Source organism: Cyphellophora attinorum, assembly GCF_001299255.1.
Source record: "Cyphellophora attinorum strain CBS 131958 chromosome Unknown Contig10, whole genome shotgun sequence".
In the NCBI taxonomy this organism is placed as follows: Eukaryota; Fungi; Ascomycota; class Eurotiomycetes; order Chaetothyriales; family Cyphellophoraceae; genus Cyphellophora; species Cyphellophora attinorum.
Genome location: NW_017253238.1, coordinates 159,273 through 180,813, shown reverse-complemented (window position 1 = coordinate 180,813; position 21,541 = coordinate 159,273). Strand labels below are relative to the sequence as shown.

Sequence of the window (21,541 nt, the reverse complement as noted above, 5' to 3'; positions counted from 1 at the left end):
GGTATGAGTGAACTCGAATGCGGGTACATGCGAATGCAGACACAAGCAATAGTAGGTGCTAACGCATGCAGGCACTTGCGGTGCAGAAAGGATCGCAAGCACGAGCGATCGCGGAAAGACGACGCAATGCAAGCACGAGATACGAGCGAATGCAGGAAGATGCGTGCGGAGGATGGCAGCCATCGCGAAAGTGAGGTACTCAAAGGAAAACCGTGGTCGGCAGCAGCGACTACATGAAGGGGAGATTGGCGAATCTCAAGCATGGACGCAGCTGAGGTGCGGCAGCGGGATGGAAATCACGCGTGTGCGGACCGGCAAGGGGAACTCGGTTGACGCGGAGGACCGACCGGGCGGCAGGAATATCAACAAGGAAAGGAAAATGACATAGGCCCAGAGACAAGAATCATCGCTAGGGGAATGAAATGCGGCAGGTCAGAGTCCAGTTTTGGATGCTGGCTTTCCCGATTTGGTTTCTATCTGTTCCGCAGCGACCGATGACAGCGATATCTCACCGATGGCTACTTCTGCGGAGGTGAGGACATCGGGGATGGGTCTGGTGGCCGTTACTCTGAGTGCTCGTCGAGTTTAGAAACTGCAGCGTTCCGTCGCATGACGGCGAGGTCGAAGCGACGGCGAGGGAAGCGGAATGCGTTTGACAGCGGGGCGGAGGCGACGGCGGGGCGGGAGCAGTATTGGGGCAGAGACGTCATTGGGGAAAACGCGGCAACAGACTACAAAGGGACAGTAGCATTGAATGAAGAGCGACGTACGTGGACAGCACTACGAAAGGCGGCAGCAGGCAAGAGACACCACAGATTACGACGACAAAAGGCAGTAGCGAGGATCATGAGTACAAGGTACAGCTGATACTTCTTCCCCCATGCATCGACAGCGTCGATGACATGAATGAAAAGGCAGTCTTGCTGGCTCCCCTTGTGTCCCCAAATCCTCCAGGAGGTATCTGCCTGTCGATAAGGCAGGGACCTCCAAAGGGACCTGTAGAGATGGGGACGCCTCCCAGCCTCCCATACCCAGTGATTCCCTGACAGTTGAGAATTTTGCACAGGTTCACACTAGATATGATCGGATGAGAGGCTTACAACCACCCGGTCTCCCGACCGGAATGGTTGCCAAGGAAGAGGAAGCAAGAGAAGGGAATGGATGTCATCGTCGACTGGAACTGCTACAGTGTTTTGTCAGCAACAAAGAAGGCAAGGCACAATAACTTATCAGTCGACTCTCAATCCTGCTGCGATCATCTACCATCAGTTAGGAGGACAGGGAGACAAAGTCTCGCTTCCTCGTTTCATCATTTGGTAGCGACGACAACCCAGATGAAGGTGATCCTGGGCGTCGCATTGGGCATCCTTCAGTTGCTTAGTCCCTTGGATCCACAACCTCCGGGGACCAGGATGGTTGCCAAGATGGAGTAAGCAAGAGGAGGGAGGATCTAGGTGGTTAGTTGTTGTGAAGAGGAAGGAAATGGTCAGGAGCGCAAACCGGTTCGAAAGATGTAGTAGTTTCAAATGACGGTCGATTTCGACGAGCTTGGCGCTCAAATGACAGAGCCAGAGTCCACCTACCACAGTCTCATTGGCTAGAAGTTTGTCACGTGAGCAAGACTTGGCACATCGAGCTCAAGGAAGTCGCGAGCCAGAATATCGACAGCGACGTAGCGCAGCGTATACTGTAAAATCGATGATAAATGCACATTCTGAGTGTTCTCCTGGACCCATGCTATCGAGCGTTACCAATTTTGCCTGTTCTGACACGTTTGAAAATTCGTGAAATCGGGCCTCAACGGCGCTCTCGTTTCCAGAAATCCGGGCGGCGACGACGTATCAGTCCTTTCAACAGTCCAAAATCATGGCGCGTACACTCAAGTCTTCATACTGAAGCCTTCGATCGATCCCAAATATGCCCCCCGACGCTGCGCGATGCCGATACTGCGATTCTCGCCATCGGGCACCTTAACGCGTTTCTCTTGAAGCATGAACGGAGCTCGGACCCCCCGAATACAATGCTGAGAGCGGCCGTTGAGCACTTGAAAGAGTCACAGAAGCATGATAAACTCAAGCGTGGTCTTTGATTCCAATCGCGAGAACGTCCGCCCATCTTTCAGGGTCTGAAGGCCGTCGAAGCCCCTCCTCGCCGAGGACACCAGCTGCTTCACGGCCGAAAGACAGCAGTTGCTCCTCATTGCCCCATTCTGCCATGGCCTACAACAAGTCAGCATACCGTAGCAGCGAAGAGTCAAGCGAAAGCGGTGCTAAGAGCCAGAAAACATACCATAAGACCAGCCGGAAGGACCTCCTCTACATAACCCATGGGTACCGAGATCGACGGCGTGCCAGTAAAGTTTGATAGGAAGACATATTCCATGCTCCTCAAGCTTGTGTCACCGTCAAAGGCTCCGGCGCCTGATAGATCGCTCTCGGAGACAATCTTCCAGCCCGCGAACGGGCACGTCGGCGTCAGCACTAGCATGCCAGGATACTGTTCCCAGAGCGATGCCAGGTGCGACATTTGCAGCGACCGCATTCGCTGGCAAGCGAGGAAGTCACGAGCCGTAGCACAACCGGTCAGCGTTCCTAGGAGGAGCTGATTGTGATAGGTGAGCTTTGATACCTGGGCGTCCGTAAGATCAGCCCGGGTCTCGTTGGTAATCGTCAAGGCGTGAGCTTTCTGTGCTTCTGGGAGCAATGGGATCTTGATGTCGATAACTTCATACTCATGGGCTTTCACAAGATAGTCTACGGCCCGCCGGAACAGATCTGCAACGTCTTGGTCTGCACGGTCAATCCATTCACGCATAATGCCCAGGTACTTCGGCCCGTCTCGAGAGATCTTGCTACCATCGATGAGAGGCGATGGAAAGGCGTAATTGGCACGCGAATGCGGGTCAGGCTGGGCCATAATCCGATATGCCAGCGCAAGGTCATCGATGTTCGAAGCATGAGGACCGATCGTTGTAACACTGTTCCATGGATCAGTATCAGCACGGGCCGACACTCGTCCAGCGCTGGGCTTCAGGCCAAAGATTCCGCAGAATGATGACGGGAGTCGAATGCTACCACCGCCATCAGCGCCCAACGCAATGGGCACGACGCCTGAGGCAACGGCATAAGCAGAACCTCCAGAGCTGCCACCAGTATAGTAGGCAGCATTGTGAGGGTTTCGTGGCGTTCCGAACGTGAGATTCACGTTCGTCGTATCCATTCCGATCTCATGCATGACCGTCTTTCCCAAAATGATCGCGCCAGCTTCTGCCCACTTCTGGACACACCAGGCAGTCCCATCCTTCGGAGACTTGAAGTTCATCGGGGTGCCTTTCCAAAAGTCATAGCCGGTTATGTCGACCTGGTCTTTCACCGTGACGGGAACGCCATCAAGCGGGCTGAGTGGCTTCCCAGCCTTATACCTTGCTGTAGATGCTTCAGCAGCTTCGAGTATCAGATCGGCACGAGCCTGCACCCAGCCGATCGAGAATGAGCCCTTTGGCGAGATGTCTCTCCTTATGAGCGGAAGCAGGTGCTCGACAACCTGAACAGGCGTCAATGTGCCCTCTTCGTACAGCTTGACCAGATCGCCAGAGGTATAATATGTCTGTTCATTCTGTCTTGGCTCAGCAGCAGGTAGGCCTGCAATTGGGAGCACCTCGCCTTCTGAGGCAGCAGGGATAACCGTGGGATCATGCCTTGGGGTGTATTCGGTGAGTGCAGCGATGTCCTTCACTTTATCGAATCTGTTCATGCGCCACAGCAATCGCTTCAGGAAAGCTGTTCGCGTGATTCTGTAGTCGCCGATCAGCCGATTGCCACAGCTTTAACCACTCCATCGGGGTCTGCAGCTCTTACATCGTCGAGGCGACAGCCAACGCCGGCCCTCGCAGAATCGGGTTTGAAGCGGTTGCATTCTGGTAGGGAACATCCGGCCCCGCGCGCGGTGCCGGACGGTTGAAAGCTTTCAAGTCGTCGCCCATCGCGTACTTTGTGTTATACGCAGGTCGTCTCAAATCGGATTTATGAAGCGCTGCGGAACGCCGCAGTCAGAAGGTATGGGAATCACATGGTGGTGAGACGTCGTTCAAGGCCAGAAACAGTGTCGTCAACCTCGAAGCTAGCAGGAAAGCCTGGACGAAATACGGAATTCGATTACGAGAGCTCGTTAAGCCTGGACCCCTGAACGTCCAGCCTCAGGTGGTCGCGCTACCATCCCTGTCGTTGGTTGGGCCGGACACTGAAATCGATCATCTCGCGTCGACCTGTCCTTTTTTCTGCAACCATTCCCTGATGAGTTTGCCGTCTTACATGATTCGACTGCGATGAGTATTTGCTCCCACAAAGGACACGATAGCACGAGTATCGTACACGCAGTGTGTGCCAAGGACGAGAACGATCGTACCTGGCGCTGCTTTACGGTCACGCAAAGCTTAGGTGCTGCGAGATACATCAGCACGCTGGCACCCCTTTACTTCAGCCCAGCTATTCAGACAGAAATTGTTTCAGATAGAAATTGTTGGAAAAAGAAGTGAGTTGCTATTTCAGCCGCAGAACGCGCCGAGGAGAGCATAGGTGTCTCTCCTCAACACGAGTCTAAGTCGACACAATTACATGCTCAAGCCAAAAACGCCCGCAGATCATGAATCGACGGCCCGTGTTGCCCTGCTTGCAGTTCCATTAGTCGTTATTCCTACGGTCGAATCCGCGATCGACCGCATCACAGCGCCTGACTCGGCGCACTCCCCCCAGGACCACCAGCAACGACCGCCCTCCGCTCCGTACTGCCTCTATGCTGACGGTACCGATTGCTCCCATCACTCACATTCCCGGAATTATAGGAATCGTTCTGGTTGTTCATGTCGATCATGCCATCACGATTGACGTTGTTATTGCCTGCTCCGCGACCGAGTGAGTGATCGCTCCTATGCCCGTCATGCGAGCTACGGTAGCCGCTCTGGTTACTAGGATCTAGGGTACGACGAGGCTGATCAATGGTGGTGTCGCGGTGGACGCCGGCGTTGTGATCGAGAGCTGTGGTGTTGCCTGTCGCGCCAGCAGTATTGTTACCGGTCAAAGGTCCGCCGGTCGTCCCACCAGTCGTTCCGGCGTGGTGCTCAATGTCGTCACGGCGGTAGTTGCCATCGTCTACATTGTTGTGGTGGCCGAGACCGTGCTTGTCGCTGTTGTGGTGATGGCCGCCGATTCCAGTGTGATCACCCTTCTCGGAATGATTGTGGACTCCAGTGTTGAAGCCGTTGACCTGGCCTCGCAGGTGGTATGCTGCATCGAACGGTGCACCGCCGAAGGCCTCCTCTGTGCCCCAACCTGCTCGGCGCGTGAAGACCGCGGTTTCGAAGCCACCGGCTCCTGCAGCTCCGGCGCCGAAGCTGAAGGGGGTGTGGCGCGTCATGGGGATGTGGTTGAATCTAATCGAGAATATTAGTACACAAACCCGGACACACAGACTGAGGAAGGTGGATCTTCTTACCTGAAATCCCAGATGCTAGCATAAACCATGCGGTAAGCCGAAGCCGCCATGACGGTACCAATGATGCCACCGGCGACCACATCGTACCAATGGTGATACTCAGAGATGGTCATCGAGCCAGCAATCAGCACAGCGCCGAGGACAGGTGCGTAAGTGACGATGAGCTGCAACCTCAATTAGCTCAAGTCCTCCTGTACCACCACTCCACCACCCAGCACAGGACCAGACTCACCTTCCAGAAATGCGGATGATAATTCGCAAACACCTTCAACTTCGCATTCAAATAGAAATACAAGTAGATAAACCCAGCAAACGCCGCCGTCGAATGTCCACTCGGGAAGCTCTCCAGCGCATCATTCACCGCCTTGCGACTCCCACGACAGATCCTCCGATCGAACATGATCCCCTGGTATCCGTTCCCATTCGCCAACAACTGCGATGGGTCTGGGTTGCACACGGCCAGGAAATGCGGTCGGAGCCCACCAACCAGCCACTTCAGGAAAACCTGAAAGACAGCGGCCGCGATCAGGCTGTAGAGGAGGCCGAGTATGGCGTTGTTGACGTCCCAGAAGCTCTTCACCCTGATCTGCATCAGGAGGATGATCAAAATAGGGATCAGGCTGGCCAGCAGAGCGGCCGCGTAAATAGGCACGATCTCGTTGCGGAGTGGATAGGCGACTTCGGGGTACACGACGTCTTGGGAGCCGCGGGCGAAGGTTACGGGGAAGGAGCGGGAAGGGGCTGGGTCAGCGAAGTAGACTCCTAGGCCAATGGCGCCCATGATGGCCATGGTGAGGAGGTCCAACCAGATGAACTTGAGCCATTGGCCGAACTTGGGTCGGTGGTTGAAGGCGCCGCTCTCCATGTCGAACATTTGACGTTGCTTGCGGGAGCGGGATCGGCGGTTGGACATTCTGGAGTTCTGGTGGTGGTCGTAGTCGCGGTTGTGGCGGCCTTTACTCAGGCTGCTGCCGTATCCTGAGTTGCGGCCCTCGGTGTGACTGTTGTACCCGCGGTCGTAATCGCGGTCGTAGCTGCGGCTGCGGCTGCGGCGGCGTAGGAAGCCTCCGCCTGACCTGCGCCCTCGGCGTTGGCTGCGGTGGCGGCTGTGGCGGTCGTCGTAGTGGTCGTTGGGGTAGTTGTTGTTGTATATATTTGTGTTCGGATTGTTGAGCCCAGTGTTGTTGTGATGGCCAACGGTCGTGCCGGACGTGCTGTTGTTGAGGGGGTTGATGGTATTCTGATCGTGGTGGGTGTTTGTATCGCCGTGGAATGGTCCAGTCGTGTTATGGCCTGTTCCGAAGCCAGTATTGTGTTCGGCGCCAGGAGCGTTGGAGTTGAAGCCCTGATCGTGGTGATGGCCTGAGCCTGGGCCGAAGCCTTGGTTATTGTTCACATTGCTCAGGCCAGTCCCGTGGTTCTGCGAATGCCTGTATTGATCATCGTAGTCGTCGTAGTCACGACGACGCGAGAAGATGCCCATGACGTGCTACTGTGTGGAGGCACAACTGATCTGGGTTGTCAGCGCTGAAGACGAAAACGAAGCAGACTTGACTACTCAGTCAGTTGGCACCTGTCGCCAGCTGCATGTACCCTCGTGTAGGGTTCTGTCAATTGTCACAACAAGGAACACGAAAGTGAAAAAAGTGTCAAGGAAGGGAAACGTTTCGTCTGGTCTACTATCCAAATACGAGTGGTTCTACAAAAGCCCATGCCAGCTTTGCTGCGAATGACCTCAAGTGCTGCCGTCAAGGAAAGCAAATGCCGTCAAGGAAATCGTCCGACGAACCACATCACGAGGAAAATGCAGACGCGTGTAGATTCGTGCTACTTTAGGCGTTTCGTGCACGTCCATGGTGACAAGAAAACCTGGAAGTGTGTTCAAAAGGATCTTAGATCAAGCCAACTTTTCCTCCGGCACTGAGTTTGGAAATGAAATGCAGAAGTCATTGGTGCCGACATCCTTTCGCTTGAAGCTCTACCCCACACCTGGGCGAGGATCTTCTGCCGTGTATGACGCAGTGTGGCGCCCTTGTGTCTAGCGAAATGAGCTCAGACATTCTGCTCTGGTCTCGTTTTATCGCGAATGGTTGAGAGAAATGTATGTAAAGGTGTCTAGATGACCATGTCGAATGTCTAGCTCAAAGGTCTCCTGGGCAGCGACGAGATAACAGGCATGAAAGTGAATATAGTCAGTCTTTCTCTGCGCCACAAGTCGGATATATGGTCCGGCAGATGTGCAGATCTGTGGCGGTGATTCATGGATGTTCGGCTGTGGCGCGTCACAAGCATTTCTGGGCACCATTCGGCTAGGTTCAGGTGGCAAACTGCATGCAGTCCATGAACGCGGTACCACAGAGGGCTCGAACCTTGGAAAGGCATGTGAGATGACATGCAGTCGCCCAGACTGCTAGGCTGATGGTGGTCGGTGCGGGCCCAAAACAAACATAATTCGTACACTGGGCCGTAACGCGAGCCCATATAACAAGTCCATCGCTCTTCGATCATACCCAGATGCTTTCACCGTAAGACGTGACATCGAACTCGACGCCGAGGCCAGCCTCTTCAGATTGTGCTCGCAGTTCTTCGAGTATGACCTCGCCCGGAGATGGCCCGTCCATCATGGTATCTTTCACATGAATAATGTGAACAACCAAACCTTTCAAAGGCTCGTCTAGCTTCTTTGGAAGACTTCCCATTATGCTGACGTTCAGAGGTGGTGGAGGCGCAGTTCCGGATGGCACGTTCATGCTAGGTCCCGTGCCACTGAATTGGACTGACCGCTTCCGCGTCGGCGTCGCAGACTTCATTCCGACTGATCCTTGCTCTGGGACAGAATGGTGGGATGTCTTCCGCCTTGAAGCCGAAGGCGACCTGCTGCCCACATAGCCACTGAGTAAAGGGCGAGGAGATGGAGGTGTCGCAAATTCGGTTGCTTCCAGCTCGGGCGTTTTCTGGAGATCTCCATTGGCGCCTCTCTTCCGTTTCTTCTTCGCGTCGGCAATCGACAGGTGCATCGTGTTAGCTGGAGCTTTAAGAGGTTCTGCGCCTTCTACGAGGGTATGTCCGGCTACTTTGCGTGCATTGATGACACAATTGGCCAGGTATCGCAGCTCTGCTATCAAGTGGCGTGGGCACAAGTGACCGTACAAGTCTGCATCTCGCACACTGTCATCGTAGGAGCATTCAATGAAGACGGCCTTCAGGTGGCCGGCAGCGAACTTCTGAGCCGCATCTTCCCAGACAACATGATTCCGTGGCGAGATGCTGACCGTGTCAGGTTCAATGTCGCCGAAGATGAGCAATTCTGCGCCGGTCTCATCGTTTCGAATGAAGAAAGCAGAGCTGGAGACTGGCTCGAACATATGCGCTGTATCAACCGCGCTTTGGGGCTGGCTCGCGTATGCTCCCGGCGTTGATGGAGGCGGAGCGGCTCCGGAAGGACCATAGCCATGGCTTGGATGGCCCATCGTGCTGAAGTAACCGTGGTCGTGATCCGACATCCTCGACATGCGCCTTGTGGGAAAGCTGTACTCTGCGTTATTCCAGCCAAATGACTCGCCTCTCGTATGCGACAGGCTGTGACTTCTCCGATGGCACTTACCATGACTGACACTCCAGCACTTGGTGGCCAGTCCATCGCACACATTGACGTACCCACGAGCGTCACCGCTACCTAGCCTCGGGTTTCCTCCTTCTATCAGCCTCCGATAGGTGACGAAGCCGACGCCATGTCCCTCATCGGACAGGTTGGGCCAAATCCAATCGTTGAAAATGTGGGTCTTGATCGCCTCGATTGTTGAGGGCAACGCTACTATCGCTTTTGCTTCCCGACCGTACTCTAGTGCTGGCGTATTGATCGCAATAGCGGACAGGTGGTCGAGATGAGGATGCGTGATGAGAACGGAGTGCAGCAGCTCCCGAAAGATGTACAGGGCATTGGCCTTGGCTGAGATTTGTGGAAACTTGATGCCGGCAAACGGACCAGACTTCAATACCGTAGTATGGCCTGCTTCGGGTGTCTTATTCGAGGCGCGTGGCATATATTGCTCAAGCAGTCGAACAATGCTTCCCAAATGCGCTCCAGCATCCACCGCGATGACTGATCCTTTCCGCCATTCTGCTTGGGCGGATCGTACGAGGAGGCCGGTAACGTTGTCTTCGCACGGACCGCCGGTAGCGCCCTTTTGAGACAATGTCAGTCGAGGTGTGACAGCAGACGGGTAGCCACAGGACTCACCAGCACAATCACTTGGAACGAAGCATTGTCCTGCTTCCCGTGAACGCGCAGCTCAGGGCTCATGTCTTGCTTCGGAACATGCTCTCGCATTGATCTGCAGGAGCACTGCTGCTGTTATAGTGTTTATTGTGTTGCTGTTGGGAATCGCTGTGAAGTTGGCTGTTGCCAGTCAGACGCCCAGGCAGTGCGCAAACAGCTGCTGTCGAGTGCCGACAAGCGGCTTGTTTGCTGTTACAGCACGGAGACGATCTGCGGCGCTGTCATCGGATACGAGTTCGAGTCGCCCCTAGATATGGTGGGAGGAAGGACCGGTAGCTTGAAAGGCAGGTGCACAGAGCTTGTTGTGCGCATTAAGATGTGACTTCCTAATCTTGAACGCTTATGCCGCTGAACGGCAGTAGAAGATGAATTACATGGCAAGTGATAAGCCTACTTTGAAGCTACCCATCATTCTCGCGTGCTCCTTGCAAGTGGAATACCTGGGGTAGCCCAGACCGAGCCACTGGGAAGCCCAGAACGCCCCACCGTGGTGGTCGAATCGGACACGAGAGAAGCGTTAGCATTTCCCGAGATGAGCAACCGCGAGGCAGCAATCGATCATCTAGCGAGAACAGCCTGCCAGTGCTCGATGATGGCTCGAATGGACTGCTGCCCGCCAATATGGGCTTCAAGCCAGCGATGGTCCAGTACCGATATTGCCGCTGAGGCGACTTCTGGGTTTCCGAACGACTGTGATACAGCTTTACGATCAGGTTATTCAAGAGATTGTGTGATCGTAACGCTAATTTTCATTCATAAAATTGCTGGGTATCTGTTCATGACCGCACTGAGCTTCCAGGCTCACCCAGCGCTGCCTCATAGCTTGGTATGGGCGGACCACTTCGAACTCGAGGTCTTCGTGGCCGTCGCTCATCATCCGACTCACTGCTTCGAGTGCTTCCTGTCGGGCTCGTATATTCAGGTGGCTGTATGATCTGCTGGCCGGCTGGTGTATTTTCAACCGGCTGATGTTGCACGTCGCTACATCCACGAGGCTAGCACTAGCTGCTGGGCTGAACTCGTGTGGCGATATGTGAGACAGTTGGGCCAGCGAGATGTCTGTCGGCGTCCTCACTGGGCCAGCGTTGCCTCCAGGGAGACCCAATCGAGCCAGTCCGCTCCTCGTTCGTGAGTGTCCAGGCATATACTGCGGCTCTCGAATGCCTTCTCTTCCCGTCTCCAACAGTATACTGCCCTGTTCACTGCCATATGGCGGCGGCGGGGCCAGACTACCTGTCATTGGCGCCAGTCCCCATTTCTTCACGTTTGCCTCGATGTATACAAACCCCATCTGTCCGAAATTGACGTGAACTGTACAAGGACCATTTGCGCCCACAGTAGGAAAGAAGTTCTGGGTCTTCAGGTTGTGCGCAAATTCATCCAGTCGTTTGCCATTGCGCGTGAAGAATATTGTACCCGTCCGAGGTCTGTATCCTACGCCAACGACATCTCCCTGAACGTACGACGGGCCAAATGGAGTTGGGGTGAAAGGCTGATTGAAGCGTCTGTGGCCAGTCGACAGGTATGCTACTGACGTTTTGTGAAAGCCTGGAGATCTCTATCAGTAACAAGCACATGATGGGAAGGATGTCAAAGCGAATATTGCTTACCTGGTAACCGAAACAATGGATAAGGCTTGGTTGTCATGCCGATACTGATCAAACTGCTGTCGGGTTTGTCGTAGATCTTGGCCTCCCAGTAGTAGACCTCATTCTGCTTCGGGACCGGCAGGTTGCTCTGCACACTGCACTCGGAGTCGAAGAATTCTATCTCGGTCCTGGCCTCGACGAAGCAATTGGCAATTTCCAGCTCTGGCTCGAACTCAAAAGCTGAAACTCCCTTCTCTTGAATAGCTAAGAACTGCGATAACGAGATATCGGTGTGTATCGTCTCGGGCGGATTGGCTTGTACAAATGCTAGAGATATCAATTCGAGTTCATGACCGAAAGAGGCGGTACCAACCTTTTGCTCTCAGATACTCCGCCCTTTGCATCTCATCCATCGACTCCAAGGCCTCGGCCTCTTCTCGAATAAACGCTTGCTCATCGTCAAACTCGCCAGGTCGGCCTATCCGATCAAGAAGAATGCGACCACGGTTGGTATAGCGAAAGAAGAAGAAGACGGCTAATACTAAGACCGCAACACCTGCCGAGCCAAACGCTGATAAGATGCCTATAAGAATGCCTCTGCCTGTTGAGCCGCCATCGGTGATATTTATCACAATATTGTTTGATAGGCCTGGCATTGCGACGTCGCCGTTTGGTATCGAGCTGGGTGGGCCAGGTATCTGATGGAAGGTAGAGGTAGAGAGTGTTGAGGCTGGCACCAACGACTGCATCGGCCCACCACGAAGTCGTCGCATAGCCGGATGTGGCCCCTTCATGCGATTCCGACTAGTTGTAATTGATGTTAAGGGATAGTAGGCGGTGGTGTATTTGGGCGATGTACTGGGGTCCGAGTGAAGTGGTTGCGGTGACGACTGCAGCTGCGGGCGGGGTTTCCAGGGAGCTGGGAATGCAATTGTTCCAGAACTGTGAGTACGAGCGGTCAAATCGATCCAGCCGGGGATGCGATGAAGAAACAGAAGACCACCATGATCATAGCGCAAGGGTCAGCGCTCCTCGAAGTAAGGACTGAGTGTATGTCGTTAAGTGAAGATGATGGATAAGTGTTCTGGAACGAACGGAACGAGGAGGCGATGCGTGAAACGCTCTCATAGTCTCATCAGGCGTCGGTTTCGGGCCTTGGGGCTTCGGAATCGGAGTGGCTGGCCCCATCAATCACAAATCCTTAGGCTAGACGGGAGCGGCAGTGGCAGCAGCAGCAGCCGGTGCTGCGGATGACCTAACCCTTGCACGTGACTGTTGCTCTTTGCCAAGCGATTCCAAGATCTGGCGGATACTGCTTCCGATTGTTGCCTCAGCAAAGCTACCATCCTTCTTCATCGTCAGGCTTGTACTTGGTAGGTTCACAGCCACATGCCTCGTCATGCTACTAGCACGAGGAGGCACCATGCTTGCGTCTTCCGCCAAGTCAGGCACATACAAAGGACTGAGCCAATTGCAGCCCGACTAAGAGGCGCTCAGAATGTCAAGGTGATCAATGACTCATTGCAAGGTCGTGTTGCCACACACCACCACGCATACGCCCTGTCTGCTGCCTGTTCCAGACCACGGTTTCCTGCGAATTTGTCCTATTATGACTTTGAATGGTTGACTGATATCCAGACCATATGAGTCGAACAGATTTGCATGGCAAGGTATATAAGTTGCGGACCTTTGGTATCTGTTAAGCCATCAACCATTTCCTAACGTATGCCCCTGGCGCTGGCTCTCCTTCATCTTCGCGACAGCATCCCTGGAAAACATCTCTCTATTTTCAACAATGGCGCACAAACACAATCGGCGTCGCAATCGTCCTCGGTCACGACACAATAGATCACTCGTTGATTTCGATTCTCTTAGCACATCTTCCTTGCATTCGATGGCATCATCGGGAATCTCCGCCTATTCCACGCCAGCCATGATACCCAAGCCTCCACAATCGACTCTTACTTCAGTCAACAGTATTGCTATCCGTCACTGGCAGAATCGCTACACAGCCTGGCAAAATCGGGATGCGGCACAACGCCGCGAAGCCGCGAGGATTGAGACCGAACAGCTCAAGATGTTTGGTGGCGAACCTGGCGACGATCCGAGTCTCTGTTACAAAATGATAGAAGTCTTTGAGGGTATGGATTGGATCAACAGTCTGGATTGAGGAAACGGGGAATGCGCAAGCTGAAGGTCATGTCAGCTGTTGGAAATTGAAAGGAGATCAGATACACTCGCTACTCGCTCATTGGAACGGGAATATGAATCAAGTGGCGACTTGTAACAATTCAAGGCAGTGATTTCGATGATCGCGAAAGGTGCTGGAATGGTCCCCTCAATGCTTGAGCCGTCACTTTGGGAAAAGGTATCAGGAAAGTGCGAAGGATACAAGCTGGTGTGCTCGCGTCGCTGCGCGTTTGAGCTCGGCTGTCATTCCACGCTCCTGGCATTCTTCGAGGCTGCTGAGTGCTTACACGACTCCAATCTTATGTATATGAATGCCTCTCCTCTCTAAATGCGTATTCTCGCACAAGTCATTCTCAAGTCCACTGCCCTAGAGATTTGCTATCCCATCAATGCACCTGCAGTAAGGTACGATGTCTTGGCAGATCTATGTACGACGTGAGCGTGTGCCTTCGGCAAATACCTTTTACCTCAAGCTTCTCCGCCTTCACTTCACCCTCGACCCTGACCGATCCCACTTCTCGGCTAGAGATCCGCCCGGTGATGAGCGAACTGGAGTAAAACTCTACCTATGGCAAGTGGTAAGTGGTAGGTAATAGGCGCCGGACTTGAGCGGTGGCATGGATCATAGACATCATCCTCATGAAAAAGGCGCCGCATCACAAGTCCATCATGGCGGCTATGGCCTATGCTGAGAATTTTCAACCTGTGCTTGATGTATTAAAAGCTGACACCTCCAACACACTCTTCCTTCGAAAGTCTTGCTTGGATCACACACAGAAACAAGTTACATTATATTGTGCTACACACCACACCACGACAGAACACAAATACAATACTAGCAGCGAAGATATCCGTTTCGCCCACACCATACTGATCGACCGTAATGAGCAGTTTCCCCGCCCCAGATCAGCACTCTCGACCAGCACATTCTGCCCTCTCACTGCAACAAACAACATCAAAGCAGCAATGGTCGAGTGACCAGAGCGACAGCACAGACGAAGTCGATTTGGACGAGAAAGCCAGACACCATGAAAGAGTTCGATCAAAGATGACGCCATCTACTCCGAACCGACGCCCAAGCCTAGCCAGGTCAGCCACGTCGGTGGCCGCCGCTCCCTATATTCTGCCGCCAGAATTATTCGACTCGACCATACGAGCACAGTCTCGTTCCCCACGGCCGCCCGTGAGACCAGATGCTGTCCATGATGAGAAGGCCTCAGTCCCTGCAGCGCTTCGTCGATCATCCTCGACAGCATCAACCATTCATGACGGAGTTCCTGATGAGGATGGCAGCCCAGGAGATGCCTCGCGGGTTTCTACCGATGCTTATGGCAACACATATCCCGAAGGAGGCTTTGCTGCGTGGTTCTGCGTATTTGGTTCCTTCTGCGGACTGATGTGTGCACTGGGCATGATGAACACCATTGGGACCTACCAAGCATATCTATCCGCGAATCAGTTATCCGATCAGACCGAATCAGCAGTCGGCTGGATCTTCGGCATCTACGCGTTCCTCTCCTTCTTCTGTGGCATCCAAATCGGTCCTTGGTTCGATGCCAAAGGCCCCAGGGTCCCAGTCGCTCTAGGCAGCGTCCTCATCCTGGCCACCTACCTCCTTCTCGGCCTCTGCACGTCCTACTGGCACTTCCTTCTTGTGTTCGGAGTCCTAGGCGGCTTCGGAACCTCCCTCGTCTTCACTCCCGCCGTCGCCGCTGTAGGTCACTGGTTCCTCCGACGACGCGGCTCCTGCACCGGACTCGCCGCCGCAGGTGGCTCACTAGGCGGCATTGTCTACCCTTTGACCCTCAAAGCCCTCTTCCCCAAGATCGGCTTCGCCTGGTCCTGCCGCGTAATCGCCCTCATCAACCTCGTCCTCCTGATCATCGCCAACTTGGGCATTCGCTCGCGCCTCCCACCCAAGAAAGCCACCAAAGAAGCCATCCTGCCAGACCTCCGCATCTTCCGCGACCGCACCTTCGCCCTCACCACCGCCGCCGTCTTCTTCATGGAGTGGGGTCTCTTCGTGCCCATCAGCTATCTCATCTCCTACGCGCTCGCCCAAGGTGTTGACGAGAGCCTCTCATACAACCTCATCGTTATCTTCAACGCCGCCTCCACTCTCGGCCGCTACCTACCAGGTCTCGTAGCCGACAAGGTCGGCCGCTTCAACGCCATGCTCGTCATGATCGCGTTCGGGCTGGTCTCCATCTTCGGGCTATGGATGCCTGCACGCAGCTCCGAGGCGCTGAACATCATCTTCGCACTCGCGTTTGGCTTTGCTAGTGGCTCTGGCATCAGCTTGACGCCTGTGTGTGTCGGCCAGCTGTGCAGAGTAGAGAACTACGGGCGGTACTACGCTACCTGCTTCACGGTGGTGAGCTTTGCGAGCTTGACTGGCATACCGATTGCCGGACAGCTGATCTCGACTGCTGGAGGGAGGTACGAGGGGTTGATCGGATTTACGGGAGCAGCGTATGCTGTGAGCTTTTGCTTCTACTATGCCGCTAAGGTCAGTGGTGCTGGGTGGAAGATTACGGGGATCTTTTAGGTTCAAAAGTTGGGTTGTCGAAGTTGGGTGATCTGTTTCCGTGCAAAATTGGCGACACATTTGGGTAGTTGAAAAGAAAAAGCAAGCATGGTGTTCATAGGAGTATATAACGTATTCATGATGTGTTACGAAACAACCTCATGTAGAAAACGAAACTATCATTGTATCATGATAGAAGGCTGCTTGCCCTGTATGGCACCAAGATATTTGCACGATTCAACTAGGAGTTGTCGACAGTTCGTCTTCGCACAGACACCGACTAATGTTCTCTTACCTTCAGGCCAGCGTCAATCGACGCTGTCGAATGACTGTGTCGCTACTCGTTTCACGGCTTGGCCACTCGGGCACATGGACGATGTGTTGTGTCAACCGGCTTGCGGCCTCCTCTGCCAGCCTCACAGAGATGGCAAGAGCGGCTGCTGGAAGTAAGGTTCTAGCATGGCCGCTTTTAGGTCCTTTGCTCCTTCCTCAGCGCATTTCGACATCGATGGGGAGCAAACAGGCAAGTTCGATCTTCCGTCTGGCACCGCACGCAGATGCGGACGGGTTAGACATGGCTTCTGCACAGCGTCGTGATCTGGAGCTTGGGAAATTCCAATCTGGGCTGAAAATGTACGAGGTTTCACCTGCGGCCGCTTTCTGTGATCCTGAATCGGCCTCGATGTCGCGCACTGCAGAATCCAGACTCACGCCTTCTCGACTTCATCGAAAGCATGCCGCATGGCTAGCATGTGCAATCCTGCATGGTCCGAAGAGTTGCTGCTCGCATGGGAAGTACCGAATGCCACGTTCCTGCCACCCTCCTTCGGAGAATCTCGAAACTTTACTAGAATACAAAGTACAAAGCTTCAGCCCTGTGAAGCCACAAAGTCCGTGCTTCTCGACCCTTCACTTCCCAATCTGGTCGGATCTCGATCGCATGCATGAAGGCTTGGTCGAATCAGTCCATCCGCTGTCCCTATGTTCCTGAGTAAGAAGTCAAGTTCCGTAGCTGCGCATGGGCTCAAGATCGCTGCCGAGCAGAGACACCAAAAGCGGTTACAATACCGTCCGCCGCGACCAGGCGAAGAACGGCGCATCGGAGTTTGTAGGTACCTTAAGCGAGCATTATGGTGTGTAGCCCTGAAAGTACAGACCCTGGGGAGTCGAGGACCATGTCCTTCAAAATGCCATGCGCACACCGAATCAATTCTAGGTGGAAATAGATGGTCACAAAGACGCCTTGTGACCACGGCAGACATGAAGGAGTGTTGAGGAACGTGTGTCCCTTAAGAACGCTGTCCGATCACACAGCTCTAGTTGGGGCAGGACGATCTGGACAGAACATGTGCATCAATAGACAGCTAGATCGCCCAAGCGACGGTAGGCCTGAGTTGCCAGTCAATCCTCTTGCGAGCTGGTGGTAAGCAGGGAAATTCAATAACAATATGCTAACAGCACCCGGACTAGAACCGGGCTCTCCCTTGGTGTTGAGCAGCCTGCATCTGTCCAGCGTGCCATTCATACAGGCACACCTTCTCGTCAGAGCCGCCGGCGACTCAACCCCAAGATGTGTTTGACCCTGCTACACCATGCTGTCGAAATCAGGAACTCTTCCATGCGCACGTGATGGGCGACAATTTAGGTGGTGAATTATACATAGACCGATCCACGTGCTGATAGTGAAGTACCAACTTGAGATATTGAGGAAGTGAGTCTATACTCAATACTCAGTACGCAACTCCACGTGATCGAAGTTGCCACAATTCGTTTGGTGGTGCAGAATAATAGCAGGCGCTTAAAGCTGACTGTGGACTGTCAACGCTTGCTCCTCAAGCTGCCGAACCACTGTACACAGACATGTACCGTTCTGTGTAGGTGTATTGGGGGTCATTGTTGCGTAGCAGCAACTTCATGCTTGAACACTAATGACGAGTAAAAGCGGACGAGTTTGACTTCAAGGCTGCTCCGGATCGCGCATGCCTTCCCACGACCTGCCTTGTCGATCGCTCCCGCAATCCATAACTGGCAATCTCAGCCGTGTTATATGGCGTACACTGTACCATTATTATGCTGCGGTACAGAGTGGCTGGGCCCGTCAATAAAACATGAATATGCTTTTGGTCGGGAGTCTTGGCCTCTAGCTTGCACAGGCCACTGTTTCGGTGCACAAGTCCAAGCATTATTCGGTCTAGGCCTGGAGCTGGAGCGAGAGGGAAAGCCATCGTCGTCGGCAAACTCGGCGAGTTCCGTAGATAATAAAGCCCGTGACTGGCCAATGGCATGTTGCTGTCGATATCAATTCAAGACAGGGGCGACTCCAGTGCTATTCTAAAAGTGTGGTTCGGGAAGGCACGGTGGCCGCAGCCTGGACTCACATGACTGACCGAGCGAAGCATCGACGAACGGTGGCGACATAATAGTGGTGAACGTGTTCATCGTCGACATCAAGCAACGATCGCCTCCTGCGCGAGCAGAGGGAAAGTCCCTGAGGAAGGGTCATCGCAAGCACCCGCTCTGCTCCCTGGAAAAAAGTCGATAACGCGCTTCGGAGAATAATGCACGGCTCCCTTTTCCCTGCAGCGACGACCTGCAATGTTTCTGCCACAGTGGATGACCGCGTGTGTTTCGCGTTTTTCAGGGCTCAAGACATTCGAGACATGCCACAGCGGCCGGACGAGATGATCCGAGAGACGTCAAGAAACCATGTGCTCTGGCCACATGCCGCCTTGCACGCTTGAACACATGCAATTTCGGGAGACCAAAGTCTACTGTGTAGAAGTTGACGTCGGTGCGATTCGGGAAGGAGCGAACGTGTGGCACAGAACGTGGCTTCCTAAATGCCGAGCCTGGCGTTCGCTGGCGCGTTTCACCGGACAGGGCTTGAGAGTTATGCCGAACTCATACGAAGTTACGGAACCATGTCCTTGCACGTGTTTGCTTAAGCTTCCGAGACAACTGTGGTGCTCTACAGACGCGCGTTAGCAACATCATGTCCAGGCCGCGGACCTAAGACAAGAGACGCATGACATAGGGGATTCATCTGCAACACGGCACAGGAAATTGCGCAGCAGAAACAACACAGGTAGGATGCAGGAGTACTGCAGGATCCGACTTCTGGGTTTAAGACTCACAGCACCCCACGGAAGGCGGATTCGTAATATGTGTCATGTCGCTGGTCAAGACTCAGCGCCGCAGCAGACGTGATTATTGTAGGTAGAATGACCTTCACCCACGGAGGCTAAGTCGAGTGAGCAACACATGCAACTATGATCGTGGTCACAGCAGATCAATATGAAAGATTGACCTCGAGTCAAAAGGTAGTAGGTAATATCAAGAGACATTCTCATTTCGTTCTATTGAATGTGATCTGTTCTGTCTCAAAGCTGTCGCCAGCAAGTCTTCGTCTTTTGTGTTCCTTTTCGTGCTCCAGCCCGCGAGGGCAATTCCGTGTCTTGCAGAAATATCGCGAACGATGTTGGCGAGGTTGTTGTTGATGGCAGTAGTAGTGTCAGATCTTGATATTCCGAACAAATCAGGAACGCTTTTCCATCCCGCCGTGATCCTTCACGGCTTTAGGTGCCGCAATCATCCAGTAAACATTTCAGATAGGCCGTAATGCAGGCATTTGTGCGTAAGGTGATCGTGACCATGCATTAATTCCATCCCAGCCTCCCAGATTTCCAACTCCATTGCGGTAAGCAGTAGCCGCGTTGTAAACCAGATTCCCAAACGCCCCAAATCCAAAATTGTTCAGAACATGCCTTCAGAGTTCTTCTTGGTGTGCTGAGCTTCCCAAATCATCCGTCGACGTCTCATCTCCTCTGCATCGAAAGCAGGAATAGCACCCTGCTGATCGCCCTCGATCCTGCTCGATGGTCGACTTGGCTCTTCTACGCGCAGGGCAGTCTTTGAGCGCATGTTTCGCAAACTTCGCTTGATGCTGAGACCACGCGGCCGGCCGGTTGCTGGTGCGTTGGGCTCTGTTGGGGTTGCCGGGATGGCAACATCGGCAGGTTCGAGATTGACGGATGCTATGCGGCTGGCCCCAGCATCCCGCACGCTCTTACTGGACTTCATGCGACGTAGCTCACGAGCTATGCGCTCTAGTGTGGTGCCTGGAGTCTTGCCAGTGAGAGTGACATCGTCGTCATCATCGACAGGCTTATCATTCGAGGCTTTGCGACTGTGAGTACTGAGGCTGCTACTGGTGCTTGGACGAGTGGCGTGACTCTTCTCAGATTGTGCAGAATTGCGGTTCGACGAATTGCTAGAGCCGAAAGAGATACCAGAGTCCACCTTACGGCGTACGTCCTCCTCGACCTTGTGCTCGAAGTCCGAAGTCGTAGGGGAGACGCAATTTCCAGTGACTTCAAAGCTCTCCTCAATAATGCTGTTCGCCATTCGCAGGTAGTTGTCAAGAGTCTCTCGGACAACAGGCCATCCAGTCAGCTCTCCTTCGCGCTTGTGTTCTTCCATCAGTCTGCGCAAGATGCCAGCACCGGTCTTTTCGACACCATTGATGTAGCGGAAAAAGCCTTGTCGCTGCGTGGAAAGAACAGTCGCCGTCAGCTGTACAGTGGGCTGTATGAATGTAGCCGGATGCACCATAGAAGGTGGGTAGAGAGTGTTCAGCATAGCTATGCAGTTGACCTTGTTGAAGGGAACCAGCGATAGCTCATTGATCATCGCCCACCGTCTTATGCCCAGGTAGACCTGAGTGTAGAGGCTCTCAACCTTTCGTTCCTTGTCCTCGATGCCCTCGATCCACTGCATCACTCCTGGGTACTTCTTTGCCAGTGTCTCGCGTTGACAGATGTCGTCTCTCGATATACCCAGCTTATCGAGAGCAGCGACAACCTCCCGCCGTCGTCTCACTTCCAAATCCTTGAGATAGTCAAGAGCAGTCAATGTCTGCGCGAAGTCGACACCTTCGACATTTTCGGGAAAGCAACGGCGGACGAACGAGGTGATGAAGCTTGGAGGTAGCGAGGTCGGTTGGTGGGGAAGCTGCGTGATGTGCTGCATCAGTGATGCTTTAAGCTGAGCGGCTGCCGTCTGAGTGATCTTGTTCTGATCTTCCTGCGATGATGAAGTTGGCGTGGCGAAGGCATTTCCTGACAGCTTTGGTGATGAAGATTGTGATGGAGGGGTCGCCGTGCTGCAGTTGAGTGTGTACATAGTGCGCAAAGGGATCTCATACGTTCCAGGGTATGCGAGAAGGTGTTCGAGCACCCACACGTAGCCAGCGCCCTCCATGCCGTTCGCTGGCAGTGTCGGTAAGGTCGAGGCCATAATGACCCAAGCAACGGTGAGCGCGTCTCCTGTGTTCGTAGCGCAGCTGCTGTCAACAACTTCTGACAGACGTCATGCACGTAATGCTGTCGACCTATGACGATGGCATCTAACGGGCTCGTTGAAATAATGCAAGTGATTCTCCGACAGTAACCAAGAAATGCCGAAGGT

The 21,541-nt window shown here is 53.7% G+C and overlaps 7 protein-coding genes across 7 annotated transcripts; 2 read left to right on the top strand and 5 right to left on the bottom strand.

Moving 5' to 3' along the window:
- Positions 1-2,072: 2,072 nt before the first annotated feature.
- Positions 2,073-3,982, bottom strand: AB675_7900 (Fatty acid amide hydrolase; the record flags this gene model as incomplete). The annotated part of the gene is made up of 3 exons (XM_018148305.1): positions 2,073-2,219; positions 2,290-3,793; positions 3,858-3,982. 3 exons carry the CDS (start codon positions 3,980-3,982, stop codon positions 2,073-2,075), a joined length of 1,776 nt encoding a protein of 591 aa, XP_018001090.1.
- Positions 3,983-4,719: 737 nt separating this feature from the next.
- Positions 4,720-6,973, bottom strand: AB675_7899 (Lipid phosphate phosphatase 1; the record flags this gene model as incomplete). The annotated part of the gene is made up of 3 exons (XM_018148302.1): positions 4,720-5,428; positions 5,491-5,654; positions 5,723-6,973. 3 exons carry the CDS (start codon positions 6,971-6,973, stop codon positions 4,720-4,722), a joined length of 2,124 nt encoding a protein of 707 aa, XP_018001214.1.
- A 1,021-nt stretch (positions 6,974-7,994) lies between these two features.
- On the bottom strand, positions 7,995-9,793 carry AB675_7898 (3',5'-cyclic-nucleotide phosphodiesterase; the record flags this gene model as incomplete). The annotated part of the gene is made up of 3 exons (XM_018148301.1): positions 7,995-9,025; positions 9,095-9,674; positions 9,731-9,793. The coding sequence occupies 3 exons, from the start codon at positions 9,791-9,793 to the stop codon at positions 7,995-7,997; spliced, it is 1,674 nt and encodes a 557-aa protein (XP_018001261.1).
- A 718-nt stretch (positions 9,794-10,511) lies between these two features.
- On the bottom strand, positions 10,512-12,014 carry AB675_7897 (Protein SSH4; the record flags this gene model as incomplete). The annotated part of the gene is made up of 3 exons (XM_018148300.1): positions 10,512-11,317; positions 11,380-11,685; positions 11,732-12,014. 3 exons carry the CDS (start codon positions 12,012-12,014, stop codon positions 10,512-10,514), a joined length of 1,395 nt encoding a protein of 464 aa, XP_018000966.1.
- Positions 12,015-13,153: 1,139 nt separating this feature from the next.
- AB675_7896 (uncharacterized protein) lies at positions 13,154-13,528 on the top strand (the record flags this gene model as incomplete). The annotated part of the gene is made up of 1 exon (XM_018148299.1): positions 13,154-13,528. The coding sequence occupies one exon, from the start codon at positions 13,154-13,156 to the stop codon at positions 13,526-13,528; it is 375 nt and encodes a 124-aa protein (XP_018001211.1).
- A 1,068-nt stretch (positions 13,529-14,596) lies between these two features.
- On the top strand, positions 14,597-16,096 carry AB675_7895 (Riboflavin transporter MCH5; the record flags this gene model as incomplete). The annotated part of the gene is made up of 1 exon (XM_018148298.1): positions 14,597-16,096. One exon carries the CDS (start codon positions 14,597-14,599, stop codon positions 16,094-16,096), a length of 1,500 nt encoding a protein of 499 aa, XP_018001072.1.
- Positions 16,097-19,828: 3,732 nt separating this feature from the next.
- AB675_7894 (uncharacterized protein) lies at positions 19,829-21,370 on the bottom strand (the record flags this gene model as incomplete). The annotated part of the gene is made up of 1 exon (XM_018148297.1): positions 19,829-21,370. One exon carries the CDS (start codon positions 21,368-21,370, stop codon positions 19,829-19,831), a length of 1,542 nt encoding a protein of 513 aa, XP_018001304.1.
- Positions 21,371-21,541: the final 171 nt, after the last annotated feature.